Source organism: Citrus sinensis, chromosome 3 (assembly GCF_022201045.2).
Source record: "Citrus sinensis cultivar Valencia sweet orange chromosome 3, DVS_A1.0, whole genome shotgun sequence".
In the NCBI taxonomy this organism is placed as follows: domain Eukaryota; kingdom Viridiplantae; phylum Streptophyta; class Magnoliopsida; order Sapindales; family Rutaceae; genus Citrus; species Citrus sinensis.
The window spans coordinates 42,029,271-42,056,717 of record NC_068558.1 but is presented as its reverse complement, the minus strand read 5'-3'; the positions used below and the strand labels follow the sequence as shown (position 1 = coordinate 42,056,717).

The 27,447-nt window shown below is 35.1% G+C and overlaps 7 protein-coding genes across 25 annotated transcripts; 4 read left to right on the top strand and 3 right to left on the bottom strand.

The window, feature by feature from the left end:
• Positions 1-1,793: 1,793 nt before the first annotated feature.
• LOC127900837 (G-type lectin S-receptor-like serine/threonine-protein kinase At4g27290) lies at positions 1,794-2,375 on the bottom strand. The gene has a single exon (XM_052436091.1). It carries the CDS (start codon positions 2,373-2,375, stop codon positions 1,794-1,796), a length of 582 nt encoding a protein of 193 aa, XP_052292051.1.
• A 3,084-nt stretch (positions 2,376-5,459) lies between these two features.
• LOC102617378 (uncharacterized) lies at positions 5,460-8,728 on the top strand. Of its 3 annotated transcripts, none has more exons than XR_008053247.1 (3): positions 5,460-5,755; positions 7,511-7,704; positions 7,887-8,728. XR_008053247.1 is itself a non-coding variant. In XM_052437561.1 (3 exons), the coding sequence occupies exons 2-3, from the start codon at positions 7,599-7,601 to the stop codon at positions 8,482-8,484; spliced, it is 687 nt and encodes a 228-aa protein (XP_052293521.1). In that variant the 5' UTR covers positions 5,468-5,755; positions 7,517-7,598; the 3' UTR covers positions 8,485-8,728. The 3 variants fall into 3 exon arrangements, 2 of the variants coding, with proteins under 2 accessions (XP_052293521.1, XP_052293520.1); XM_052437561.1 differs by having other exon boundaries at positions 5,468-5,755; positions 7,517-7,687; XM_052437560.1 differs by having other exon boundaries at positions 5,468-5,755; positions 7,511-7,687.
• On the bottom strand, positions 8,666-10,667 carry LOC127901138 (alkaline/neutral invertase CINV2-like). The gene is made up of 3 exons (XM_052437563.1): positions 10,495-10,667; positions 9,445-9,901; positions 8,666-9,064 (listed from the first exon to the last, which is right to left on the bottom strand). Exons 2-3 carry the CDS (start codon positions 9,832-9,834, stop codon positions 8,882-8,884), a joined length of 573 nt encoding a protein of 190 aa, XP_052293523.1. The 5' UTR covers positions 9,835-9,901; positions 10,495-10,667; the 3' UTR covers positions 8,666-8,881.
• A 171-nt stretch (positions 10,668-10,838) lies between these two features.
• Positions 10,839-13,292, top strand: LOC127901137 (uncharacterized). Its single transcript, XM_052437559.1, has 6 exons — positions 10,839-11,110; positions 11,198-11,395; positions 11,715-12,026; positions 12,104-12,265; positions 12,718-12,801; positions 12,891-13,292. The coding sequence occupies exons 1-6, from the start codon at positions 11,081-11,083 to the stop codon at positions 12,996-12,998; spliced, it is 894 nt and encodes a 297-aa protein (XP_052293519.1). The 5' UTR covers positions 10,839-11,080; the 3' UTR covers positions 12,999-13,292.
• A 3,542-nt stretch (positions 13,293-16,834) lies between these two features.
• LOC102617291 (protein LOW PSII ACCUMULATION 1, chloroplastic) lies at positions 16,835-21,509 on the top strand. 5 transcript variants are annotated; one of them, XR_008053519.1, is made up of 6 exons: positions 16,835-17,201; positions 18,527-19,099; positions 19,187-19,237; positions 19,453-19,628; positions 21,133-21,267; positions 21,358-21,509. XR_008053519.1 is itself a non-coding variant. In XM_052438498.1 (5 exons), the coding sequence occupies exons 1-4, from the start codon at positions 16,963-16,965 to the stop codon at positions 19,592-19,594; spliced, it is 1,005 nt and encodes a 334-aa protein (XP_052294458.1). In that variant the 5' UTR covers positions 16,835-16,962; the 3' UTR covers positions 19,595-19,628; positions 21,385-21,509. The 5 variants fall into 5 exon arrangements, 4 of the variants coding, with proteins under 4 accessions (XP_052294458.1, XP_052294456.1, XP_052294457.1 ...); XM_052438498.1 differs by lacking the exon at positions 21,133-21,267 and having other exon boundaries at positions 21,385-21,509; XM_052438496.1 differs by lacking the exon at positions 21,133-21,267.
• PSAE (PSI reaction center subunit III) lies at positions 20,384-21,742 on the bottom strand. Its single transcript, NM_001288849.1, has 3 exons — positions 21,415-21,742; positions 20,725-20,790; positions 20,384-20,638 (listed from the first exon to the last, which is right to left on the bottom strand). Exons 1-3 carry the CDS (start codon positions 21,673-21,675, stop codon positions 20,534-20,536), a joined length of 432 nt encoding a protein of 143 aa, NP_001275778.1. The 5' UTR covers positions 21,676-21,742; the 3' UTR covers positions 20,384-20,533.
• Positions 21,743-22,820: 1,078 nt separating this feature from the next.
• On the top strand, positions 22,821-26,221 carry LOC102617869 (uncharacterized). Of its 13 annotated transcripts, none has more exons than XM_025098599.2 (7): positions 22,821-23,052; positions 23,190-23,324; positions 23,400-23,495; positions 24,000-24,056; positions 24,364-24,532; positions 24,609-24,666; positions 24,768-26,221. In XM_025098599.2, exons 1-7 carry the CDS (start codon positions 22,941-22,943, stop codon positions 25,971-25,973), a joined length of 1,833 nt encoding a protein of 610 aa, XP_024954367.2. In that variant the 5' UTR covers positions 22,821-22,940; the 3' UTR covers positions 25,974-26,221. The 13 variants fall into 13 exon arrangements, with proteins under 13 accessions (XP_024954367.2, XP_006480164.2, XP_024954366.2 ...); XM_006480101.4 differs by having other exon boundaries at positions 24,000-24,137; XM_025098598.2 differs by having other exon boundaries at positions 23,997-24,056.
• The last annotated feature ends 1,226 nt before the right edge of the window (positions 26,222-27,447 follow it).

Genomic DNA, 27,447 nt, shown 5'->3' with positions numbered 1-27,447 from the left:
CCTTGCTCAGAAATCTTCGAAAGTCTATTCACAGCAATTTCTTGTCCATCCACTAGCGTGCCTTGCCAAGCCATATATGTGAATTTAGTTACCAAGTAAAATAAGTATTTTTGACTAGCAAGTTTCAAGTTTACCTTGTAAACGGGTCCAAAGCCACCTTGTCCAAGCTTTTTGTTGATTGAAAAGTTATTGGTGGCACTAACAATTGTAGCTAACTCAAACAATGGTAGCTCCAGGTCTATGTTTTGAATCTGATCGTTTTCTGTTTTCTCTAAAATATTGGACAATATTAGCTGAAAGCGCATATGCAGTACGTATACTGGACAAACTACTAACTAGTAACTACAATTTTCATCTTCTTGATGAGAAGGTTCTTTATCTGTAAATTTGTATTAAAGCTATTTTCCAGTCAATATGAAAGTGCAAGTAAATAGAGAACCATAGGTGAAAAAGAGGCGTGTATTGATATAACACTAAATGCAAGTAAGTAAACTTGCTATTCCAACAAAAAATTTACAAGTTTAATTACATTGCCCCTTATCTAAATTATATGCACTGTTAACTCTTCATCTTGAAACAAACGTACAGTTATTGCTGCATATAAAAACTTATTCTACTTGGTGAAAGATTTTATTGAAGATTTGATACAGAAAAATTGAACTCATATAAATATTGATTGAAAGGAAACGGCTACCATAAAAATGCAAGCAAATGGCTATAAATTTTTGAAGGAAACTGGAGTGCTATTATACTTGCTATATTTCTCCTGCGTTTGCGAATCAAGTAGCCAGCTATTAGCACCACAGCTAGCAGAGCAGCACTAGAAATGACTGTCACCACTATCTTTGTCGTAGGCTCACCTTTCGCTCCTTGATGAGCGTATTCAGATATAACAAAGCAAGTCAATAATCATATAGTTAAGAAAAAAGGATTCAAATAGCAGCAAAATTCCATGCATAGAAGGTATACCCAGAAATTGCTTTATGCGAAAGGAGCTTCTCAATCAGAACTCAATACTAAATTGCACAATAAAATTGTGGAACTAGTCTAACTGGAGTGGTACTCCTAAGTTCTCATAATGGAATGACATAAAGAAGTATACGGATACCAAGCTCTGAAGCACACATTCGAATATACAAGTCCTGCCCACCATCTTGGAAGTATCTGATGTCAATCAGATCACCAAACCACATGGCACAGCCACTGCCTTCTCCTCTGATATATGAATTTGTGTATGCCATACAAAAAGAGTTGTCTGAGCATTTCTCTCGGCATTCATTGAGATTCATACTTTTGCTAACCCAAGAGGAAGTAGAATCTGGTAATTTCAGATCATTAAATTTGACAAAACCATCACGTCGAGAGTAGTTTAACGGCTTAGTACGTACACACCCTTGAGACAGTTCCACATAACCTTATGATTTAGGTTTAAAACCTTTTAAACATTGGCAAATAGGCGATTTGCTAATGCTGCAAATGCCATAGGCACCTCAGAGATTGTAAGTGTCACACTGATCTCTTAGAAAATTTGAATACAGCTCCCAACTTTGAGTTGCTTTACTCCACACGAATTGTTGACGTAAAGAGAGTGTTTGGTTCACAACAGTCCTTGAGAAAACAGCTTTATCTATAAGGTTGAATGTGTAGTAGAGCTCATCCTCATTAAAGACAAAGCTGACGTTAAAGATTAAGTTAGGCTTTAGTGATGAAGCACTGAATGTAACGTCATTCCATGGGCCGGTCCTATAGAACTTTGTTGATCCCTTCCACATGACTAGATCGGGATATCCTTGTCATTCAATTTTCAAAATAAGGTCTCCAGGAGACGGGTCATTTGAGCTCTTCCATGATGTTAAGCGCCGCTCAAGACCTGTCTTTAAATCCCATCCGACCTTCATTCCTGGTAGCAATGTATCAGAAGGATAATCAAAGCTTTGCCAAAAATAATTTTCAGAATCACCATCTTGTTCACCTCTGAGGATAAGATTTCTTGAATCCAGTAGCTGTAATACCAGAGGAGAACTCACCTTTTTGCTCAAGCTCGCTGACCAAACTATGCCCATGCTCGGGCTTGTTAAAATAGGATTGCCTGTCCTGTTTATCATTAACAAGCCAGAAGAGTCCTTGATGGGTTTGAGGTGGTTTGCAACCCAAACAACTGTTTTAATTGGTATATTTTTGTACCAAATTCCTACATAACGATTATGGGAACTATCAGGACTGAAGAAACCAAGCTCAAAGCTTCCATCTTTTGATATTATGGTGCTTCCATCAGTAAGAGACTGAGACGAAGTAAGGATATCCGATGCAAATGAGAATTCAGAAAAGATAAGCAATAACTTGCAACAGATTAACAAGAGCAAAAGTGCATCCATTGGTTTCTACTATTTAGATTTAGATCTCTCTCACAGGTTAAATACAAATAAACACCCTTTCAAAAAAAAAAAAAATACAAATAAACACCCTAACTAATGATCTATCTTGGCTTATTTAAATTAGTTTATGTCGACCTTCAGGCCAATGCCTTTAATGCTTTCAATTTGAATGTAAAACCGTGCTCTTGATTGAGATGATTTTTTCGGTAACGATGTGGCTGCTTAAATGAAGAATTTGCCCTTTTTTTTCCGCCTCTTTTAAACATCCATGGTTCTGGGCTTGTTGAGGTGCAAAAGTTTTAGGTCTGTATCACATCACAAATGACGTACTGATTGAAGTAGGGCTACTTGACGTTGGTGGAAGTAACTGGTGGTACATTGTTTAGAAAGCTAGTTTATATAACGCATGGCATAGCTTTAATTGCTCTTCAAATCATTATGCCATTAAGTTCTCGCCTTCAAAACCACCAATCAGAAAATCACATGCAGGAAATACACTGAATTTGTGGAATGGGTAACGTTATTTTTACATTTCTTGCCCTTTCATTGTGTATTTCAAATTTTGCTCGATATTTAACCTAGTATTATGTAGTTAATTTTTTTAGTAAGACAAGAAATACAACCCAAAATTAGAAAAATTTGACATGAAATTTGAAAATTGTAACCAGAAATTACTTTACAACTATAAGGAAGGTCGAATTAAGTTGAAGCAACTCCGACATAAAAAAAAGCACTATAATGATTGGATTCAATTAATGGTGATTTCAACGTCAATGGTTGTAACTAATTAGCATATGTGTATTCGAAACATCAAATTGGTAGAGAAATAGTATCATTTTTGTTTGTTTTAAATGTTGTAAAGTGATGGGACCTTGAAAAACGATGACTTGTACCTGAAACTTCTATGAACATATGAACAAGATTATTATAATAAAATCTTGGAGGCAAAGCAATATTACACGATCTTTCATTTGACCACGACAACAACCTATATATATATAAAGAAAAAGGAAATCGTCGGTTCATAAAGTAACCAAATCAATGGTTATAAAATAAGTTTTTGAGAAAGAAAAGAGAAAATGGTAACCTAAACACCTGGTAAATGAGACATAGAACAAAATCTTCGATTACGAGTGGAGTCCCGCCGAAGATAATGTAAATGTAAGAAAAATAATTTGTCCTCCATTAAAATCGTTCTTGTAACAACACAGACTTTGTGCACATCGTAGTTATGTTTTGGACAAGAATCAAATTTTTTATTGGAATCTTTCTGTCTTACATTGCAGACGAAAGTACGTTAAATGGGGTGTGGTTAGGTTACATACATCACAACTAACAAGTGGTTTCCTAGTGATTCGTTGAATGATATATTTTATGTAATTTAGGAAGGTGCATCAAAATGATACTCCTAAAGGATTGTTAATGTCAGAGCTTAAGGCATTGAATTATATTAAGAGTGATGATACAGCCACAAACTCTTGTACAAATTTATTTTGTACAAACTGATGTGGCATCAATTCATTGGTTGAATGAAAATATAAAATAATGAAAATAAATCATGTGGGCCAAGAGATATTTAATTTAACCAATTTTATCATGCCACATCAATTTATATAAGATAAGTTTGTACAAGAATTTGTGACTATATCATTACTCTTATATTAATAAATGAGTAATGATACAGCCACAAACTCTTGTACAAACTTATTTTGTACAAACTGACGTGGCATTAATTCATTGGTTGAATGAAAATATAAAATAATAAAAACAAATCATGTAGGCCAAGTGATATTTAATTCAACCAATCTTATCATGCCACATCAATTTATACAAAATAAATTTGTACAAGAGTTTGTAACTATATTATTATTCTTAATAAATAAGTATCACGGGAAAATGATTTGAAGTTTACTTGTGTATGTATATTTATTTTGGTTACCATGAAAAAGGGTAATTTTCAGTTTCCTCCCTTAAGGTTTAGCGTATTTCCACTTTGATAGAAATTATCAATGTATCTCCACTTTCTTCCCCTACAGTTAGGGATGGCAATGGGGAGGGGAGGGGAGGGGACCAATCTCCCCATACTCATCCCCGATGTTTTGCATATGTCCCCGTCCCCTCCCCGTCCCCGTCAAAATTGCTTGAGAGAATCCCCATCCCCTCCCCGAATAATAACAGGGGATCCCCGAGGGTCCCCGGTCCCCGAATAATTAATAGTCTAATACATTTTTTATTTTCGATTTTAAATTAATCATATTAAAATAAACTCATACCGCTATTGTAAGCTCGTAACCAACTTTGACAGCACATTAAGGCCTCCAATGTGCTTGGATGAAGTTTGTTATGGTATGAGCTCACAACTCTACCACTAGTGTTAAAAGCTGATTCAGAAGCAACTGTTGTAATTGGAATTGCCAAAATATCTCTAGCAATTCGAGCTAATGTAGGATACCTATTAGCATTTGTCTTCCACCAACTCAAAATATTAAAATCTTCCATCCGAGATATAACTTTCTCATCCAAATATGAATCTAATTCATCTGCAACAACTGCACAATCTCCATTGTTTACATAATCATTAAAACCTGTCATCCATTTGGTTGCTTTCTTATAAGAATCCCCTGTAGATCTAGTAGAAGAACTACTACCAGTATAATCAAAGCAATAAACAGTTGGTGAAAACTTCAATTAATACTCTTCAACTAATTCCCGGCAAAGGGTGACCACTTTCCCAACATACAACTATTTTGATATTTATTATTTTTAACAATATTTATAATTTTGTTATTTATTTATTAGTAATTTTAAAAATAAAAATAAAATTAAAAATTAAAATGGGGAAATGGGTAGGGGATGGGGATTCCACCTCATCCCCGTCCCCTCCCCGAATAAAAAGTTGGGTAAAAAATTTTCCCCGTCCCCTCCCCGAAAAAAAAATTGGGTATAAAATTATCCCCGTACCCTCCCCGAATGGGGAAAATCCCCGAGGGTACCCATCCCCGTGGGGATTTTTGCCATCCCTACCTACAGTCTGTATACCGTTTCATTAATCGTTAATGGATGAGCGTAAATTCGTAGTACACATTTATATTCCAAAAATTAAATTTAAAAAAATAAAATGCTGAGGCTACAAGTTATTATCCAATGCATCTATCGCTACATAATATATCCAACAGATTTGAGTGTGTTTCTTCTCTTTCATCAAATCTATTCATCACAAAAACAATTCTCCTTTATCTAACCGAAACACACACATATCCACCTCTAAATGCTTTGAAGATAAAGAAATCAACCGTAAGGTGATAATCAAGGGTGACGGCGTCGACTGAGTGCCTCCTGCGGTCGGGGCTAGAGGCGACCGTCGCTCAATAGCGTAGAAGGTTAGTCTTTGAAAAAAAAAAAAAAACTCTTTGCATGTTGGAAATCAGTGATTGGGCATTATTTTGTTTTGTTATTTAAAAATGAAAATGGGTTTGTTAATGTGTCGAAGAAGATGTTCTGTTGCTGGTGTTGTTTGTGGATTAAAATGAAAATGGGTTTGTTGATGTTTTGATGAAGTTGCTCTGCTGCTGGCGTTGTTTTATCAATTAAAATGAAAATGGGTTTGTTGATGTGTTGAAAATGCTGTCGGGGATTTTTGTTGATTAAATGAAAATGGGTTTGTTGATGATGTGTTGAAGCAGCTGCTGGCATTGTTATTGTGACTTTATTTATCCTATTGATGAAGTTATGAGCTAATAGTTCTGTTTGATCAAGTTTGGGCTCTTAATAGTGGAGTTGATATTCCTAAAAGTGAATTTATGATTATGAGAATATGAAAATTGAATGGCATGGTAGAGGTCAGGATTAATCACCGTCAAATATGTTTCTAGATAAAGGAGCAAGCAGCAATCAATTTGAAAGTTAAAACTTTAGGCATATGTAAGTGCAACTGAATCAATCATCAGTCGTTATCTCGTAAGTTAATTCTAGCATATTGCTTAATGGTAAGTGACGCTATTTTATGTGTATCGCTGCCTATCAAAATGTTTATCTTGTAAGTTATCTCCTTTTAGGAAATTGGATGCTTCTGCTAGTTCTCTGGTAAGGGCTATTTAACTAGTTCTAACAGATGCCGTTGTATGCATTAATTAGCTTAATAGTTTATTGACCCATATCCATGCCTATTCTCCATTTCTCTAATACTTTAGCTTTATGAATGTGTGAAGTGAACTTTTGTTTTATGTTTCAGGACTTGGGATTAGAAGTGTATAACATTCAATATCTTTATATCAAAGAACTGATATATGTTAATGTTGTGCGACCTGGTCTTTATTAGCTTCTTGATTTGCGAGGACGTTTGACAACCATCTTCTTTGACTATGATTGCCAGCATATAAGCTGCTACATATTGTATCTTAGGAATCACAACAATTTATTATTGCAATATGGTGATTTTGAAACCAAAACTTGGCAGTGTCAAGAAAATAGACCTATGTTTATTTATCTTCCTGTTTTGTATGTCTTTAATAGACTATTATAAGTTATTTTTAGTTTTATGAACTTTTTTCAATTTAGTTATTTCAGCTGATCTTTATTCAGTTGTGGTTTCCTTTAACTGAGCTAATAGTGTTGTTTGGTCAAAGTAAGTTCGGCTTCATAGTAGAGTGTAGAAATGGGTACAGTTTTGGGTTAGACAAGTCAAAAGTCTTATCAAGTAATTGTGCTGCTTACTGATTTGGTAATTGTTAATATTTCTTGGTATGCTTTGAAACATTAGAAAGCAGAAACCAATTGTCTTAATAATGGAAAATCATAAGAACTTAGTTTATTAAACATGATTAAAAAGTTAGGTTCTTTGTTAATGAGTTTTCTTTCCTTGAATTCTTGGGCTTTTTTCTTTTTTTTTTTCATATGATATTTTTGGCATCTTTAGATGTTACTCTACAGAAATTTCAAAAATCGTGCTACTACTACTATTATTATTATTATTCTGACTATTAGTGCTAGACTGCTAGTATTATGGTGATGATGTCTGCAATGAAAGTGATAAGCATGGCAATAAATATAATTGCGACATTACTAAATAAGTTTATTTGTCCTTTTATTTTGTTGACTTTATTGTATGTCATTATTTCATTTAACTATTTTCTCAGTTCTAGGTGAAAATTTCAGCTTCAAGACCAAGCTAATCAGTCAGCAATTCAGTGAAACCAAGACACAGTGGCTCATAAATTGTTGTTGATGATCCAGCCATTCTGGAGCTTGCCAGTCCTAGATGAGAAAACTTTCAACATGGCGCATAAAATTGTTGTTGATCTGCCTGATATAGGGTGCGTTTGGGATTGAGGTTGGACAGCTGCAGCTCTAAAGTGTTTCATCCTAATACCAATGAGAAAAGAACTACTAATCAATCTAATATTAGTGAATGATACACATATGTCATAGTAGTTGAGATGCAAATTATGTATTCCAATTTTACAAGGTTTGCATGTGTTTCTTCTGAATCTTAATAAAACTATGTATGTGCAGATTCAACTGGGGTTTAGCTGTTAGGAAGAAATCCGATAGAATTTTGAAGTTGCTTGAAAAGGGATCTCTTCTGAAGGAAGAAAGAGACCGAGCTCGAAAGCTGACAAGAGGGATTCAAGGGTTTGGTAGCCTTTGCCAGAGATCTTCAGCAAAAGGAATTCTTCGGGAATCGTCCCGGGGAACATTTGATAGATGTAACTCTCAGTTCACTAACTTTGAAAATGAAGAAAATCAGCTACCATTTGAGAACGAAGGAGGATTGATTCAGAAAGTTGAGAAAGTACAGTACAGAAGTGAGGAGTCAAGTTTTGAACCCGTCAAGAGAGCTGGGAATTCAAGCTCCTGGGGTAGTTGCATTGATGAAGAGGTCCTTCAGAATCCCAAAACTCAAACAAGTTTCAAAGAAAATATGGTTCCTAGCAAGGAAGAGTCACATGGATGGCATATCACAGGAGAATCTATTCCACTTATAGAAAGCAAGAATGATGAAAATCAGATTGGTAATTTAATAGAGGATGATCATCCCTTCAGTGAAACTGAGAATCAAACTAATGCATCTTTGCTTTCTGCAAGAGATGGAATCTTGCAAGGCTGTTGATGAATTCAACTGATCTGAATGAAGCACTGATGATGCCTGCAGATTTACAAAAACAATGAAGCTTTTCTTGTTAGGTTTTTCTGCTGTCATGTGTTATGTAGTTCAACAGCCAGTTGTGCTTGCTTAGTATTTACATACAAAGTATGTTGGTTAAGCACTTCTAGAGGTCTTTCTATTGATAAGAGTGTAACTTCGTATTCAGATCACCATAGAATATCAACAAACTATTACAAGTTACACTTCAGATATTCTGATTTTCTTTCGTATAGAATGAGGCTATTCCTGAATAAGCACACTAGTTGCATGATATACAAGGGACACACATGAATGTCTTGTAATGCAACTCTATACACACTAATAACATGTAAACTACATACATATATGAATTCATGGGTACTCAAGATTTGCACAGCCAGTCTTGAATCACATGCCGCAAAGCATGATTGGGAGTTAGATGCAAGTGACTGAGTCTCAAATTGGTCATAGGAGAAGTTTCACGGCCATTTTCCAACCAGTCACGAATGGCTTTCCCTTCATATGTGAATCCATCTGCTGCCACCTGAGGGTCATGCATTATTTCCTGAAAGCAAACCAGCCCATACATAAACTGCATTGGTATAGTAAGTTATAGTTGCACACAGGAAGCAAACAAGCTGAACATTCATCACAGCTCTCCATGATCATGACATGGCATCTTCATACTCATCAAAGAACAAAATGAGAATAGTATAGCATAATTCAGAGTTTTAACTATTAGCAGCACAGACGCTAACCCAGCTTCAACAGTCTGTTTAGATCGCGCCTAAAGTATCTCTCATTACATATTAATTCTCAGAAAGCACAAGTAGGGACTAATAAATATCTGCCCAGAAGCCCAAAATCCTACTTTGAAAAAAAGTGCTATATAATGGAGTTTTCTGGGTAACAAGTGTTCCTTATATGCATAACAAAAAATTTTACCTGATCATAATTCAGAACCTCCTCAGAGGCATGATCGTAAGCAGCAATGGTACCGACTGGCTGGCCCCTGAAATACACCAATGACCTTCTCAGAGCCTCCCACGCTTCTGCCACCATGGGGTGGGGCTCAAACGAGTTCCTAGTTGAAGATACCGGCGCATCAAACCCAGACCTTCCGCCAGGTGAATAAGTGCTCTCATAGTTTTCAACACCTCCACGTGTCAAACCAATCGAGAGCTCACTAAGCGACCTCTCATCAAATGATCTCTGCCTCTCGATATTAAGCCTAGGCTTATCAAGAAGCTTAGAGAGATCATAGTCATCCATTTCTGAGATTGAGCAATGTGAGCTTACATTTCTCAAACCCAACACCTCTTTTGTCCCATCCATTTCCCTTTTCCCTTCAAATTCGATTTACTTGGCAAATAATCAGTCTTTCTGTATCAAAATCAAAGATCTACAGAGCAAACAATTCAAGAACAAAACATAAGCATACACCCCAGAAGTGAAAAATGAACCAACTTAATCTAAAACAAGACTTATAAGCACAGAACACTATTACAGATTTTTTTTTCTTTGTCCATTCAACCAATATTACTGTTTTAGTAAAATACATAAAAGATAATAAATCATTTATTGAGCAAGGCTTCGAGCCAATTTGAACACAAAATGACAATTATAGATTTACAGGCTGATGTGACTATTTCATTTGTCCTGTTTGTAATTAATTAAAATTAAAAATTAAGGGGAAAAAAAGAAGAAAAGAAACAGTCAGCACCAAAATAGAAACTTTTTAACCAACCAACAAATAAGACTTACATTAACAATTTAAAAAAATAAACAACCACAGCTTTTTGTTAATTTTTCAGCAAATGCAAATACTGTGTACATTATAGTCTAAAAGAAAAAAAACAATAAAAAAATTACGAACATGGATCAGGATCTATAATTTCAAAGGTCAAATTATTTAGCTTGATGAAAACTATTGCTGTGTGGTTCAGATCTGAAAGCTCAAAAGAAAAATAAATATAAAAAACTAAGGAAGCGAACCTTAGATAGCGAAAAACGAAGGAGAAAGAGAGTAAAATTTCCCCGGCGGTTGAAGTTATCGCCGGCGATTTTTCCGGTGAACGGTCGGCGAAAGCGAAGAGGAGAAAATGAAATTAATAGAGAGAAAGAAGAAGAAAGGAAGAAAAAAAGAGCGTGATTTTGAGAGCCCATATTTATTGTTAGAGAGCGAGACCAAAAACGAAGCAACGTTATAATTCCCCCAAATCTAAAACGTTGTAAGGCAGTTACCGGTAATAGCCGGTGACACTTTGAGAGCGAGCACGAGGGAAATTTGAGTACTGTCCATGTGGACAAGATGACAGCGTTTCCGGGAAAAGTTTGATTAAATTTGCCTTTGGGTTTGACTGTCCGAACGGGGAACAGGCAACTTGTTTTATCCGTTTATAAAGAAAAAATGAAAATTGAAAGGGGAAGAAGCGTGGAAAGAGAGGAAAAAATATAAAGAAAAAGACAGTAGGTCGGCGGCTGTTAGGTTGACCATTTCTTTCATCTCAGTTTCGGGTTTCATCTCTGCAACTCCAAGTTTCACTTGTCAAACTCTAAACTTCATTCTTTATTCTGCAACATGGCCAAGAAGCTCGTACAATACTCTGTGGTAACTAATAGTAATCTCCTCTTTTGTATATAGATTGTTATTCCGTTGTGGTTGAATGGGACTGGGTTCTTTTTGTTGCTTTGACAGGTGGATGCTTTTACTGACTCAGCTTTCAAGGGGAACCCGGCAGCGGTTTGTTTGTTAGAGGAAGATAGAGATGAAGAATGGCTACAAGCTGTGGCTTCTGAGTTCAATATCTCCCAGACCTGTTACTTGACTCGCCTTACTGCTGCTGACTCTCCTAATCCGAGGTTCCGTCTTAGATGGTTCACTCCTGTTGCTGAGGTCAGTTTCAGTTTTTATAATTATAAGTTGTGGATGAAGCTATTTGGCTCAGTTCTGGAGCTTGATGATTTATCTTTTTTCATGGGGTTTTAGTTTTGTCATCATTCTATCATTGTGGAATGTTTACTCTTATTTATGTGCTATGCTTCTTTTAGTTCTGAAGGAAGATTATAGCTAAATTTTTTATCTTGAGTGATATTATTTCTGATCATTAGGCTTCATAGATTTTCATGTGTTCATGTTATAGTTTTATATATATATGACACTGACTCCAACGCAAAGGAGAGTGTATTTTAATTTCAGGATAAGTTTTTTGCAGGTTGAACTTTGTGGTCATGCAACATTAGCAGCTGCACACACTCTCTTTTCGAGAGGTTTGGTAAACTCCAACATAATTGAATTTGCCACACTGTCTGGAATTCTAACAGCCAAAAAAGATCCAGATGTTAAGGCGATGAATGACTCTAATTCACAGAATGGAGAAGCACAAGAGTGCTATTTTATTGAATTGGATTTTCCTACAGTTCCAACTACTGATTTCAATTTTTCTGAGGTTTCATTAATTCATAAGGCTTTGAGTGTTTCTTCAGTCATGGATATGAAGATAACAACTACCTCAGAAGACATCTTTGTAATTTCTTTTAACCCTTTACTCATTTGGATATAGTGTTAGTAGTTGTTCTGAATGAAGTTGGCTACAATATGCAGGTGGTGCTCCCATCGGCGAAATCTGTTACAGACGTGGAGCCACAGCTTGATGAAATACGAAAATGTCCTGGAAGAGGCATAATTGTTTCAGGGCTTGCTCCTCCAGAGTCTGGATTTGATTTTTATAGCCGATTCTTCTGCCCTAAATTTGGCATCAATGAGGTAATAACTCGTTGGTTTTAATGAATGAGTTTATATACTACTGTATTATGAGCATGTACATTTGTCATCAGTCATGCTACATGGAGATGTGCATTGAATATCATTTCTGTTTTGGAAAATCTGATGAGTAATAAGGCCTGCAAATTGAGTGAAATGTTACAGCTGAAACTGAGCAAAATTATTGCTCATTTCCTACTAGCTTTTCACCCATTTGCTAACTTCGAAACATATAGTGCCTCCAAAGTCTAGTGTAGATTGCTCTGTTTTGATTTCAAGAAGGATTTTTGGCATTTGAAGTAAAATGTCTATGTAAGAGAACAAAGAACTTTCTTTTATGTGTGGTGCTGTAGTTTAGGATCCAATAAGTAAGATGGAAGTAATTTTCAAAAACTCTGTCAATATTGAAACAGTTCTAATAACAGTCTTATATGTACATGATTTGTTTATATCAGGATCCCGTTTGTGGGAGTGCACATTGTGCTTTGGCCACTTATTGGAGTCAAAAGCTTGGAAAGTGTGATTTTGTGGCTTATGCGGTACTCTCTTTGCATCGATTTCTCTCTAATTTATGTCTATTCATATTCCTTCTAATTGTTATATGTTGATTACATTTTACCTGACTCAGGCATCACCAAGAAGTGGGATCTTGAACATTCATGTAGACAAGCAGAATCAGAGAGTGCAGCTGCGAGGAAAAGCTATTACTGTGATGGAAGGCTCTTTGTTAGTTTAGATTTCAAGTGATTTCCATTATACGTGTGTGATCAACTCCAATAAATGTCAATCATTACATGCAAATAATGATTCCCTAGAGTGTTTCTTGATCACGTTTCGATACCTTGTACAAGACGTCTTTAAGATAAAATTTACATTTGTACCATCCAATTTGGTGGTATCCGATATCCAATGTTATAAGATAAAATCACTTTATTGTAATGCAATAAACAGTAAGCCAATTTCATTGGAGTGTATTTTGTTGATCACTACTTGTTCTGCTGAAGATATTTGAGGTGTTTTTGTTCGTGTATTTTCGCTACGGTTCCTTTTGATCTGATGTTTTTCAGAACAAAGACATTTTTCAGAGAAAAGAATCAATATAATTTGTGCAAGTTCATTAATCATATTGGGGCTCATTTTATTTTGTTGCAGGTTAGCAATCAGCAGTCTCGAGTGTGGTTAAATGATCATTGTTGATGGAACTTGTTCCACGGTTAGATGCCGATGAAATTAGAGGCTTGTTTGCTCCACCACCTTGGGGTAGTATTCTGCCTTGATTTTAGGGATGGCAATGGGGAGGGGAGGGGAGAGGACCAATCTCCCCGTACCCATCCCCGATATTTTGCGTATGTCCTTGTCCCCTCCTCATCCCCGTCAAAATTATTTAAGAGAATCTTTATCCCCTCCTCAAATAATAACAGGGGATCCCCGAGGGTCCTCAATCCCCAAATAACTAATACATTTTTTTTTTGATTTTGAGTTAATCATATTAAAATAAAAAATTTAAATAAAAGTAAAGTTCGAAATATATCTTACATTAATATCCATTACAAAAGTCACATACATTAAATTAGTAAGTAACGCAGCATGCAATGGATACAAACTATCATGAATAAATTAATAGTCTAATACAAAATTGTTACAAATAAAATCAAATTTAGATTCAAAATTAACTTTTCAATGGTGGCGTGGGCACTTTATAAATGTGGACAATTCCCTTTACAACATAATAGTTAAGTCGAAGCAAATAAAGAGCAAATATTAGATTAGATTAGATATTAAAATTGTGATTTGCTGTGGGCAATTATAACATCTAAAAATAAATAAAAAATAGATTTGAGTTTAAAATATTTAATAAATATTAAAATTAAAACAAAAGTTTTGGGCTAATAGAATTTGTCCGGTCTTTTTAATGTCCTAAATAAAAATTTAGAACTTTAATTAGTTAATTAGGCCTAAAAGTTTAATAATATAAATATTTTGATATTTTTATTTTTACCAGTACTTAAAATTTTATAATTCAAATTTTATTATTTATTTACTAGTAATTTAAAAAAATAAAAATTAAATTAAAAATTAAAATGGGGAAATGGGTAGGGGATGAGGATTCCACCTCATCCCCGTCCCCTCCCCGAATAAGAAATTTGGTAAAAAAATTTTCCGTCCCTTTCCCGAATAAGAAATTGGGTATGAAATTATCCTCATACCCTCCCTAAATGGGGAAAATTCCCGAAGATACCCGTCCCTGTGGGAATTTTTGCCATCCCTACTTCATTTTCCTATTTATAATTCTCAAATAACTGCTATCTTTATCAGTATGTGTCTGTGTGTGCTTTTGGTTCATTCAAGCACACTACCTTCTTAAGTTGCCAAAGGACAAGCATTTACTAAGCATACTAGTTTGATTTAAAATGACATATAGTAGATAGATATAGATTTTTAATATTCTTTCCCCTTAGTCTTCATCTCAACCAAAAAGGAGTTCAACTGACTTGGAATGCTAACCTAACCGGATTGGAATACTGGACAGCTTTTTCGAAAGCTAAGGAACAACTAAGGTGCGGGCTTGGAATGATAACAAAGATAAAAAGAATTCGACTTTACATCGTCCTGACACACCCATGGCAGTCATTGAATTACCTAGAAAAAAAAAAGCCTGGAGGAGTAAGAAAGCAAAAAGCATTCAACTTCACTATATAAAGCTGTAACTACAAGAGGTGGTGTGGCATCACCATTTCTCACCTTTGTATATTCTCTATTATCTAATAAATAGAGAAATTTTCTTTTAGATTTGACTTTTCATCTTCTCATAATTAATTTGATTGTTATTACACAATAATAATTATGTAAAGATTTTAATGAGACATATTCTTTGTAATGAACATCCAAAGGGGAGTGTTATGAATTTATTAAAATAAATATAGATGTTCATAATATATATCTCTTAGCCTCCCCACTATATCCCATTATCAACCTTTAGCTTTCCTATAACTCCCACTATCTCACAAGGAATTATGATCAATAATTTTTCATTAATTTCATGGAGTGATTATGTAACTATAAGAGGAGAACTTATCTTTTTGTTTTATACACACACAATTGGAATGAATAAAATCACTCTATAATATATTATCTCATTTTATTCTTTATCTTGCGTTGATTCTTTATTTATATTGTTGGTTAATAGTTTTTTTTTTGTTTTTTTATAAGGTTGCCTCATCTTTAAAAAAAATTAATTCATATTTTTTATCAGTTTCATCAAGTATAAAGTAAAAAAAAAAAAGAATAATACTAAATTTTTTTTAAAGCCGCGTGAAACGCGGTTCTATTTTCTAGTGTATATATATTTTATGTTTTTTTCTTTTTTTCCATTTAATACAAACTGGCCATTCAAATTTCAAGCCATTGCTAGAGTACAGCCGACAAGCACCTACCTGTAAATCAAACGATTAGCAAATCACTCATCGGTTTGAGTCATAATTGATAAGCATCTACTCGCTCTATTTTTTAGGATTGTTTTAGCAATTTAACTTCACCTTTGACAAAATCATTTTTCTTCTTTTTACATATTCATCTTTATTTTATTTAAGGAAATTATCATTTGTATATCCTATAGATGCTCTATTATCAAAAATACTACAACACTTTGAGGGTGTATCAATCGTCCACATTAAGTTGACAAAATGTATCTGCCGTCCACCAAACTGTTACTTGCCGTTTAAATAGGATAACACCAGAGGCGTAATTTGGTCTTTTCATATGATACAAGTGATAATTTAAGGGTATACAAGTGATAGTAAAAAAAATTTAAGGGTATACAAGTGATACTTTTCAAGGGTAAAATCGTCTATTTACTATAATTCCGTTAATTTTCAAACGGCAACTAACGGTTTGGTGGTCAGCATATAGCTTTTATCAATTTAGGGTGGACGATTGATACACCCTCAAAGTGTTGTAATATTTTTTATAACAAAGCATTTATAGGGTATACGAATGATAATATCCCTTATATTTATTGGGTAGCAACATTTTTACTTTTATGTCAAAGCTATTTAAAAGAAATCAATTTCTTTTAGAAATAAAACATTTATAGGATAAGAAAATAATGCGAGCAAAGTTATAAGAAATAAGATTAATTTTAAAAATTTTGACAAAAATAAGATGAATGATAAAGGTGGAAGAACAAGAAAAACTCTTTTACATTTATTTTATATATATATATATATATATATATATATATATATATATATATATATATATATATATATAATCATTCTCAGGTACAGATATTTATATTTTTTAATACAAACGCACTTTTAAATTTTGTGGTTTAAAAAAATTAGTTATTCAATAAATTATAAAAATCATGTCCCGCAATTTTAAAGATGTATCCGCATAAAAAAAATTAAGGGTATGCGCACTACATAATGACTACTGTATATTCTTCTATTGTCGTACAAGAAATTTCCAAAAAATTTCCAACGCGCGTTTATGGATTAAGCAATGAGCCAGATCCGGCCCAGGATTATAAAACCTCTCCGGGCCTGATAAATTCGCGATAAGAGTTGGGTTTGCAAGTGACAGGCAAGAAGCAGCCAACCAGCGTGGCAATATAACGATCACAACCGTCACAGGGGAAGAACACCATGCGACTGTAAATTTCAAACCCACAAATTTCTTCCAAATTTTCCTTCAGAAGCATGGCTTCTGTTTTACATTTTTCTTACATCCTCGGACCTGTTGGCTCTGGTCGCGGCTACTGTAACTGCCAATACCACGCTTCCAGATTTTGCCGCCAAATTTTGAACAAGTATAGAAGTAGAACAACTCCCGGTCTCTCCATCAGTTTACCGTTACATTCTACTTGGACGGCAAAGCGATCGCCATTGTGTTCTAATATCACCTGTTCAGCTACCGATAGGTCTGATCCTGAAATTAGGTACTATCTCCTCCTTTTGACTTGACTTTTACTCTCTTCATATTGTAAATAATGTAGATTTTGCGAACGAATGAATTTATTAAGAGCTATAATTTTGTTAGTTTATTTTTTGATGCTTCGAATTGAAAACTTAATTCTCTGTTGTTAAATCGTGGCCTTGGGTTTGTGATCTTAGGCAAACCATTTAAGGAAAAATGACATTTTTTTGGGGAAGGTCAAGAACTCATTTTTGTGAAGCCCTGCATAAACTGCTGGTGTGGGGCCTGTATGCCATACCCAATGTGGATGGAAGTTTGTTGATATGAATTGAGAAACCCATGGCTACATCTTGTTTTCTAAGGAGTTGAAATGAGACTCCGCTGATTTGAGTTGTAAGGAATTGGTATAGCTAGATGCATCTGGGTGGGTTTAGTGAGGTACTGTCTTAAACTGATCGTTCTTAACTTGGTTTCTGCCAGTGTGATAGAGAGCTGCACCTGTGATCCCATGATTCTACTTGTCTGCTTTTACAAATTAGTTTTTGAGAATGAGTTCAATAGTGATTAAAATAGCGACATTGTTTGCTATCAAAAGCTTGTCATCTGACCATGAATATACCCAAACAAATTGAAGATGGCTTCACCTTCACAAACTTTGTGTTTGCTTAACTGTAACATGCTAGGTCATTAAGGACAGAATTAGCGTCCTCTTTAACTCAATCATTCATTCCAACAGTCGAGCACTGGTTTTATTTACTGAGTCTATGCTTGATTATTTGTTGCTATGATAAGGTCTTTGAGAACTCTGGCATTATATGATCCCGACACAAACCAAATTCTACATCCATGGAAGGATTATGCCACTAAGATGAGCTTTGCTGGATGTTTAATCTTCAATCTGCTTCTAACTGACTTATCAATTTCATGTATTAACAAGTTCAAATGATGTATTTAGACCGCAAGAATAATTGTTAAGGTGATATATATTGTGGAAATCTGGTGTTAACAGCAATAGCAAGTACAACAGCTTGGATGTGACAATGTTCAATTGATATTTATTTCTTATTTGTGGCAAACTCTATCTCATTGACTTATAATCCATGTTCATGTATATGAAATGATAGGGTCATATATTCACTGGCAATTAGTAATACAATTTTACTTGCAAACTTTAGTTGCAATTCATGCACTTTCTTTTTCATAAAAATGCATCTAAAACATAAAATATAGTTGATTTCATATTTACTTGCTTCTCTGACATGGTTTCTTTTTATCCAGCTCTTGTGCTATCAGGGTCTGTTTAACAAGTGAGGATTCCTTGTAACCATAACTTTATTTGTTCTTCAGTTCTGCAGCCAGGATAAGGAATGAAGTTCTGTCTCCCTTTCGGTCTGTTCGGATGTTTTTTTATCTTGCTTTCGTTGCTAGTGGTTCTTTGGGAGGATTAATAGCCATCACACAGTTAATTGGCGCATTAGCAAATCCTGCAAGAGCAGCTGATGTCCCTGAAATTTTGAAGGGTCTCAGCATAGATGTTTCAGCAGTTTCCCTTTTTGCATTTCTTTATTCCAGGGAGAACAAAGCTAAGAATGCACAGCTGGCTAGGCTCTCAAGAGAGGAAAGTCTTTCAAATCTCAAGCTTCGTGTGGATGAAAAGAAAATTATCTCTGTCAACAATTTAAGAGGGATTGCCCGTTTGGTAATCTGCTCTGGCCCTGCATCCTATATAATGGAGTCTTTCAAACGCAGTGAGCCCTTCACTGAGAGCCTTTTGGAGCGAGGAGTGCTTGTTGTTTCTTTCACTACAGATGGAAACATTCCTAGTTTTGAGTTTGAAGAAAGTGAGGAGATGAAAGAGTTTACCAGAAAAAGGAAGAGACTCTGGCAGTTGACTCCTGTTTATGTTTCTGAGTGGTCAAAGTAAGAGGCTATGTCAGAAAAACAACTTACTCTCTCTGTTACTCTGTCTCTCTCTTTCTCTCTTTAATCTTCTATTTGTTTAAGCAGGTGGTTAGATGAACAAAAGAGAACAGCCGGTATCTCCCCTGAGTCTCCTGTGTAAGTGTTCTTCGATATCAAACATCATCTCTTGAACTGAGGATCCTTTTTTAACTAAGCATATACACCCACCTTTTATTATCCCGGCCCATGCATATAAAAATTTGGCATTCAAAAATGTTAAATCTTTGTAGTTCTCTGAACAGGCAATCACATTAAGTTTCTTTATATATCTGGTAGAATTGCTGTGAATCTTATATTTGTTAATTCCGCAGGTATTTATCGCTACGACTGGATGGTCGTGTCCGTGGTAGTGGAGTTGGCTACCCTCCTTGGAATGCTTTTGTTGCACAATTACCACCAGTAAAAGGAATATGGTCAGGTCTTCTTGATGGCATGGACGGAAGAGTTCTCTAAAGAAATATTTTAATTTTCTTATTTTTTGTTGAAGGTTAGTTTTGCCTCGCTTATTCTGTTCTCATATCTCTCCCCCGTTGTTCCTTTTCTAACTTAATTCCCTGTAAAATTCAGATCCTGTTGGCAATTTTAGTATATTAAACCTCTCCCCCGTTGTTCCTTTTCTAACTTAATTCCTTGTAAAATTCAGATCCTGTTGGCAATTTTAGTATATTACCATCTACTTCTTCGTTTACCATGCTGCTAATGATTCTTTAGATCAACCTTCAGGTCCCATGTGCTAAGACTTGCATCATTCAGTTGCTAATGGTAAAGTTAGTATGACATTCATTCTCTTCATGACACATACCATTGTGCTAGAAAAGATATAAACATGACTTAGGCATGGAGAAATGAATTATTAGGGCATTATTACCATTGTGCTAGAAAAGATATAAACGTGATTTAGGCATGGAGAAACGAATTATTAGGGCATTATTATCTATTGTGGAGATTGAGAAAAAACACGATTACAGGCTCATCTAGGTTGATTCGTTTGATTCTAGGATTCATTGGCTTGAGAATATTTAAGAAAATATCTATAGTTAAAATCAAAGTTGGTGTTTTGAATCATTTTTAATGTTGCTGAATCTCATTATGATAAAGTATTTCTTAAAATGATTGAGGACTTTTACCTGTTGTAAAAACTCTGATTGGTTCCTCAAATTCACCTTAGCTAACAAATTTCGAAAATAAAGAGGTAGCCTCAATGTTTTGAATAACCAGTTCCTAATCGTAGCCCGTACGGTATAAGTTGTGAACATCTTTTCGTTGGATAAGCATAAACATGATGGCGAAGTAGACAGAAGAAGAATTCACTTGGAGAATAGAATACACATTCCTGGCACACAAAGGCTTAATCTAGAGCGGGGAATAATATGCAAATCAAAATTACATAACTCATTTAACTTCTTCGATCTCATCCAATGCATAGTTGTTCGTTGATACATTTGCATAGTTAACCTTGTTGAATCGAACCACAACTGGGTACCGACTCTTGGGATCCTACAAGATTTTAAACAGAATGTTTTAGAAACTCATTTAAAATGATTGAATGTTACATAAACGAGAAAAATAGAGAACAATCTGACCTGGTCAACAGCAACCACAGACCCAATGCCATTGTACCAGTAGGACTCCCTCCTGAGAATCTTAACCTGATGAGTCAAAAGCAGAAAATCTTGATTAGAATGGTGGATCAAGAAACACTTCTGTCTATGTCCAAATATTAACTCAAATTGCAACCTTTCAAACCTTTTTTTAAGAAAAGGAGCAACCTTTCACACCTTATTTTACCTTGGATCAAGTTAAAATTCAAACAAATCATGTTGCATCCTGAGGTTTAAGAGTTTTAACGTGCCTTGTGTTTGTCTATTTCTACTAGATGATCACTACTATATGATTGTAGCTTTCTGGTGGACTATATCTGATTCTCAGATTCTTTACACTGTAAAAAGTAAATTCCCAGTGCTAAAGACAATTAATCCTCGGTTTTACAGTATTTGATGGAAGTAAATAAAAGAACTAAGCAAGAACCGCAGATGCTTCTATTTCAACGTGTTTCTACAAAATCTCTTTCAAATTAACTCTATATAAACGAACCTCTCAAGGTGATCACATGTCATCTCTATTAAGTAAGTTTCTATTAAGTAAGTTTTAGTATCATGACATATAAGCTATTATTATCACATAGCTATATTTACTAATCAATTATCTATCTGAAGCCAAAGCAACACATATGGAATTTCCAGCAGATTAAGTTTGCAGAGGTGATAACTTACCTTGGCGCCTCTCTTGGGTCCAATCGGAGGTGGCTTGGGCTTGGGAGCTGCTTCACCTTCAGCTGGGGCAGCGGTGGTGGCAGCAGCCGGCGGGGCAGCAGCCTCCTCAGAAGCCCGTACAACAAGCCTGAAACTGTTGGAGCTGTTGTTCTTTGGAGGGAAAAACAGCATGTTGCTCTTGGAACCTGAGTTTACATTGGTCGCAACATTGGGTGTCAGCGAAAACCCAGAAGCAGCTGATGCCATGTTGCAGCTAGCCATCACTTTTTCTTTCTTTCTTTCGCTGTTTCTGTTTAACTGGGGAGAGAGTTGCAGAAAATAAAATGTGCAAAAGGACAGTGCCTAAGATTGAGAGGCTTGGAATTAACTAAAAGTTTTTTGTGTTTTGGGACTTGGGAGGGAGAATTATCTCATCTTTGAAAGTGGTATCAATCTTTTCCTCCATTAAGGTGCTGCCACCTATGCCCCATATCTCTTTGTTTGGATAATGTGATTACAAGTCATCATTTTATAGCTAAGAAAATAGAAACTCCGGAAAGTGCCAAAGTGGGCTCAATCAGCAGCTGATCTTCTAGAGATATTTTGGCGAGTGGAGCTATTGGCACCCTTACATTATTCTTACAAAATCTTACTTTAAATAAAATTATAATTAAAGACAATTAAAAATTAAACATAAATAGATTTTTTTTAACAAATTACTTAATTCATAATAATCATTTTTCAAAAAAAAAATCTATATTTTACTTCCTATTTAACTAAATAAATTATACAAATTTAGAATAATTTATTGTTATCTTTTAATTTCTTATTGATTAAATATTTTTATACTTAAAATTACTTTGAAATTATAATTTGAAATATGTGTTATTTCAGCCAACGATTAACATTCAAAAACTTACCACCTATATAACTTTTTCATTTGGGTGTAGATTAATAATAAAATTAAAAATAATTAAAAAATAGTATAATAATATTTTGAGTTTTAACAATAAAACAAATCAAATGAAAATTGAGAATTTAGAAAAATATATTTAAAAAAAAGGGCATTTTCAGAAATAAAATAAATATGACTAAAAAGAGAGATTTATGAGGAGATAAGAGGGGTGCCGATAGTCCAACTCTATTTTGGCAGTTACATATTTGTGGTTAAAATTGGGAGGGGGGGGGGGGGAAGAGCTTAAGAATAAAATAGATTAAAAATAAGTGATTTTCTTTTTGTTTTATTTTGGGAAAAAAGAAAGTGATAATTGTCAAAGTTGTTTAAACGCGAAAATTGAAAAGTTCAGGAGTGCCCCGAAGTCCCGAACCTTGAACCCATTACAAAATGGGCTAGAAAAAAGCCCTATTTCAGTATTGGGCTTGTATGTTTGGGTCCAGTCCCTTAATATTATCACCCTCCATTTCGCGCCTAAGCATCTTCATTCTCGTTCGTTCCTCTCAATCTCATTCGAAGGAAGGGGAGAGGAAAAAAAAAAAAAAAACACGAAGTTCAAGTGAAATCGAGTAACAAACCGAGCAGTGAAGCAATGAATAAGAAAAGAAGAATTTTCCAAGCTAATCCTAAATATCCATCACCGATTCGAACCACATTTCCTACTGAATTTCGGAGCTCCGAGAGCGAATCCAACGCTGCAAAAGGTCTATCCTCTAATTTCTCACACTTGGAATTCGTATTTTCGAATCTTATTAGCCTCTAATTTCGCAGATACTTCCATAAATTATTTCGCGTAATTTTAAATTGTTAATAGAAGATCGTCTTTGTTTGATTCATGCAGTTGATGAACCTAAAACTTCTGAGTATGCATTTTTTAAGAAATTGAAGACAAACGCAGGCCGCAGATTCAATTCTCATCCTCTGCAGAAGGAGGAAATTCAACCAAATAAGTTCAAATCAAGTGAATTTCTTAGAGGTAGGTTGTTCATTTTACGACTTTGGCTGCTTCATCATTTTCAAATTTACCTTTCTGGAAATTATATTTATGTAGGGCGGAGTAGCCCTATTAGGAATAGCTCCAAGGACTTCAGATTGCCTATTGAAGATGGCGCACGTGTTAACTGCGGCTTACTCCACACGCCAAGTGGTAGCGCATTAACAACCTTAAATTGACTTGTTGAGTTTGTTTGTACTGCAGTTCTGCTCCTTTGTTTACTTGACGTTTTCCTTAAAAAATGCGTTATTGTATTTATTTCATAATAACGTGCCAAATTTACCAGGCATTATATTGCATGTATCTTCCTAAAGGAAAAATGAAAATGTGACCTCGCTTAGTACCTTTTGCTTTTCATATTTCAGTCATAATTTTCTATCGGCAAGTGATTGTGTCAAACATACATTTCTTAGATACTGTGTAATGCAATGTCTCCTTACGGTGTGATTGTTTGCCCCCTGATTTTTTATCGTTGGACATGTGTATATGTTGTGTCATACACAATTTGCATTCTCACTCACTAAAACATTTCAATCATCTGTGTACTTTTCCCCATCAAATGCAGCATGTTGTGCTACTTTTCCCCATCTGAAAGTGCAGAAAAAGAAGTCTAATATTTTACTGCTAGTAACTGTGAGTTGTCTTTTCTGTTAGTAGGTGTAGATTTGAAGAGAGCTTCAACCTCCTTTCAGGATATGTCCAACTTGGGGAAAGGCATGGAGGCTCTGAGACCTGGAGGTATGTTTTTGTTACAGAACCCTGGCTATTCTCTATTTTGCCAATATTGGAAGCCAGGTAGATGGAAGAAAAAGTATAGAAACAGAAACAGATTATTACTGTTATTTGTTATTTTTGTTGTAGCTTTCTGAATTTTTGTTAGATCTTTCCATTATATCTGGTCAACCAAGTTGCTTCATCTGATCTGATTTAGTTTATTGGATTTATGTTTTAATTCCATAAAAATACTGTTATAGCAGTAAAACTCAAGTCCAACTTGATTGAATGTTAACTCTCCTATTAGGTCAAAATGAGAATGTTGAACCATTGTATAGTGAAACGTGGTTGAATGATGACAACTGTCCACCAAATCAGAATAAACATGATGATCTCTTTTCCAGAAAGAGACAGAAACTACATCAGTGGGTTGCAGATATCTCATATCCTGAAATTGAAGAACTCTGTTCAAAGGGGTAGAATACATCATAATAGATAAGTTGTTTCTTCTACTTTGTGCATCATGTCATGGAGTTGATGGAAATTTCTCAGGTACGATTTTGTTTCTGTGCTCCTTAGTCGGCTGTTTGCTGTGAGCAATGAAGAAAATGTAGGCTCTTTTTCCCTTATTTTTTCTCTTTTGTTTTCTTGAAAAGACTAAGAGTTCTTTCTTTAACTTCGATAACTAAGCAGAGGTAATTACTCTGGCAGAGGTTCCAGATCTCAAAGTCAGAGCGAGTTGAGGGCATTAACAAATCCAATTTACTTTCTTTACCTAAGTCAAATAATCAATTAAAGGAACTTCATCGCACATCCACAAAAAACTTTCTGGAGGCTGAATGCGTCCCATACCTGGAAAATGGTTCTTCAGCTTGTTGGTTAGACAGCTTAAGAAAGGGAAATTCATCAAATTCTGGCTCCTTGACCTATCATGCTGACAACGTCTTTCTTGATTGCGATCTAAGGGAACCTTGCTGGGAATTAAGAGGGAAGAATAAAATCTCTTGGATTGACAGTGATTCTGCTTTTAGTTTTCCTTTAAAAAATTATGGTCATTTCCGTTCAGTTCATATCAGAGAGTTGGATGATTTCCAGGACCCAGGTAGTTCTTTGCTTAGAACGGAGCAGCATCCCCTGCTGCTAGAGTTGGATTCTGAGAATTTGACAAATGAGAGAACTTCTCTCGTTTCTAAAACAGAGTTGATCATGTATCCCTCAACTTTAACTTCTTTTGCCGATGATCATGGTCAGAGTCTGCGTGAGTTTGGACAACTTGGTGACAGTGAGTTGTGTGTGCCGTCTTTCATTTGCGAGCACTCTCCAAACTTTCATTCCTTACCACCCTCACACTCAACCGTCTATTGCAAAGATGATGGTATTGTGGACAATGAAGATATAGCAGCAGATTTGAACAACCATCCTTTAACATTATCTTCATTCTCCCATATGCCAAGATATGCGGGTCTGACTGAAGGTTGCCATAACCTTACTGCAAGTGGGGGTAGCAGGACCTTCCTTTCTCCTGGAAATGACCGTTGGTTTATGAGGGAAGTTTCCTGCAAGCAGCATTATGATCCAGGCACAGAAGATAGCCTTTCATCTGAACTTAGTCTTGATTTTAGGAAAAAATGCTTAGCGATAGGCAATTCCTCAAATAAGCATTATTCATTCACTCATCCTGCTCCTCAATTTCCTCAAAACGAAGGCATATTTTCATATTTTCATGCTGAAAATGAGGATGAATATCGCATAGATTGGTTGAGCTGTGGAGGAATCCTCAATCATCATGGCCAAGATATGGTTAACATTGATGACTGGTCATCATTTTACTTCCAGATATCTCCGGACAAGGAAAAGTCGTGCCCTCTGCTGCCTTATAAAATGAGCTGGGATGCATCTGAAGGAGAATTGTCATGAAGATAGCGACGTTGAATACCTTTGACGCTCCCTTGCCTTTCCTCTTCTTGTAATTTTGGTAGTTCTCAGGTTAATGATGATAAATTTGGAATTATTGTGGTCATTGTTACGGCCTCTGATATGATGCCTTTAATGACACCATTGTGATTGTTTCATAATATTTAGATACCAATAGAGATCACACTGATTCTTTTCTTCTGTAATGAAAGAACAATTAATACACAACAAAGCAGTTTGAAGATTGTGAATCTACCGTTTTTTTTTTTTTTGATTCACTGCGTCTTGGCCATTATGCCATTATGATCAATCATGGCTACAAATCTTCAAACATATTTTATAATTGGGCAGTCACAGTGTTTACACCTTCATCCGTTGATTTTTTTTCCTTTATTTATTATTATTATTATTTGGGGGGGAGGGGGGGGGGGGGGGGCACATGTAGCTCTCAATCAATCATGTAAATGTAAAATATGCGTGAGAAGATTCTATAACTGAATCCAAACGAATGAAGGGATATGGTGTGCATAGCAGGACTACAAAATTTTTCTTTCTAGAAGATCTCTGAGATAGTAGTAGATTTTCTTTAAAAGGCTGTGATTAACTTCTCGGGCTATTTGATTGAAGGCCAACCGACTAGCAACGGGCTTTAAAAGTTTTGTTCGAATAGCTATGTTTTAATCAATTCTCCTTCAGATGCTTTTTATATGTATGCACCATTAGGTCCATTGAAAATTGGGCATGGTATAACTTAGTTTTAATAATTATCTTCTTAGCATTTTAACTTTTAAGCAACTAAATTATGACTTTTTCTTTCTTTTTTTGAAGCGAAAGTAAAACTTTCTATTAATGGGATCTTTTATTGAAGTTATTTTATAATAAGGGATCTCTTATTTTTATTAAAATAAGAGATCAAATTAAAAGATAAAAAAAATACATTCACTATTATAATGCGTTTTGTTTCTTAGTTTATTTAGAATTCGTATTTTCTATCTTTTAATTTAATTTTCATTCTATTGAAAAATGAGTGATCCGTTATAGAAGACATCAACGATATTCGTCCCCAATTGAATTGCATTACGCATTATCCAAGTTACTAAAAAACACAATTTTTTTTTTTTGAAATTATGAATGGCACTCGCAACAGAAATTCCTTAACAGATCTTGTTAATTTCAAAACAAAATTAACGACCCAAACTGGAATAGAAAATTAAATGAAGGGGACACGTGCTCAAGCTCCACTCGCGAGCTTAAAAGTTAACCCGACCCACTATCGCTGCCACTACTACATGCAAAAAACGGTGGTCCTCGCCGCGTCTCTGTCGTACACTAAAGCCTCCATTCACTTTTTCACATTTCCTAACGAATCTTTTTTTTTCACGGCCACCAATCCGTCGGCGCTTTTACAATTTTACCCTTGAATTCGTTAATGATGTGACCGTTGGTTTATTTCACGTGCATGTGATCTGCTCGCCGG

Excerpts from the sequence above, each read along its gene's own strand:
- LOC102617378 (XM_052437561.1), top strand. The coding sequence starts at position 7,599 with ATGATCCAGCCATTCTGGAGCTTGCCAGTCCTAGATGAGAAAACTTTC. Across the intron at positions 7,688-7,886 it reads GTTGATCTGCCTGATATAGG|ATTCAACTGGGGTTTAGCTG; the intron begins GTGCGTTTGGGA and ends ATGTATGTGCAG.
- PSAE (NM_001288849.1), bottom strand. The coding sequence starts at position 21,675 with ATGGCTAGCTGCAACATGGCATCAGCTGCTTCTGGGTTTTCGCTGACA. Across the intron at positions 20,791-21,414 it reads GACCCAAGAGAGGCGCCAAG|GTTAAGATTCTCAGGAGGGA; the intron begins GTAAGTTATCAC and ends TTGACTCATCAG. Across the intron at positions 20,639-20,724 it reads CTGTGGTTGCTGTTGACCAG|GATCCCAAGAGTCGGTACCC; the intron begins GTCAGATTGTTC and ends AAAATCTTGTAG.
- LOC127900837 (XM_052436091.1), bottom strand. The coding sequence starts at position 2,375 with ATGGATGCACTTTTGCTCTTGTTAATCTGTTGCAAGTTATTGCTTATC.
- LOC127901137 (XM_052437559.1), top strand. The coding sequence starts at position 11,081 with ATGGCCAAGAAGCTCGTACAATACTCTGTG. Across the intron at positions 11,396-11,714 it reads GGTTCACTCCTGTTGCTGAG|GTTGAACTTTGTGGTCATGC; the intron begins GTCAGTTTCAGT and ends AGTTTTTTGCAG. Across the intron at positions 12,802-12,890 it reads GTGATTTTGTGGCTTATGCG|GCATCACCAAGAAGTGGGAT; the intron begins GTACTCTCTTTG and ends TACCTGACTCAG.
- LOC102617869 (XM_006480100.4), top strand. The coding sequence starts at position 22,941 with ATGAATAAGAAAAGAAGAATTTTCCAAGCTAATCCTAAATATCCATCA. Across the intron at positions 23,053-23,189 it reads CGAATCCAACGCTGCAAAAG|TTGATGAACCTAAAACTTCT; the intron begins GTCTATCCTCTA and ends TGATTCATGCAG. Across the intron at positions 24,138-24,363 it reads TTGCCAATATTGGAAGCCAG|GTCAAAATGAGAATGTTGAA; the intron begins GTAGATGGAAGA and ends CTCTCCTATTAG.
- LOC127901138 (XM_052437563.1), bottom strand. The coding sequence starts at position 9,834 with ATGGATGGGACAAAAGAGGTGTTGGGTTTGAGAAATGTAAGCTCACAT. Across the intron at positions 9,065-9,444 it reads AGGTTCTGAATTATGATCAG|GAAATAATGCATGACCCTCA; the intron begins GTAAAATTTTTT and ends GTTTGCTTTCAG.
- LOC102617291 (XM_052438498.1), top strand. The coding sequence starts at position 16,963 with ATGGCTTCTGTTTTACATTTTTCTTACATCCTCGGACCTGTTGGCTCT. Across the intron at positions 17,202-18,526 it reads AGGTCTGATCCTGAAATTAG|TTCTGCAGCCAGGATAAGGA; the intron begins GTACTATCTCCT and ends TTTGTTCTTCAG. Across the intron at positions 19,100-19,186 it reads TATGTTTCTGAGTGGTCAAA|GTGGTTAGATGAACAAAAGA; the intron begins GTAAGAGGCTAT and ends TTGTTTAAGCAG.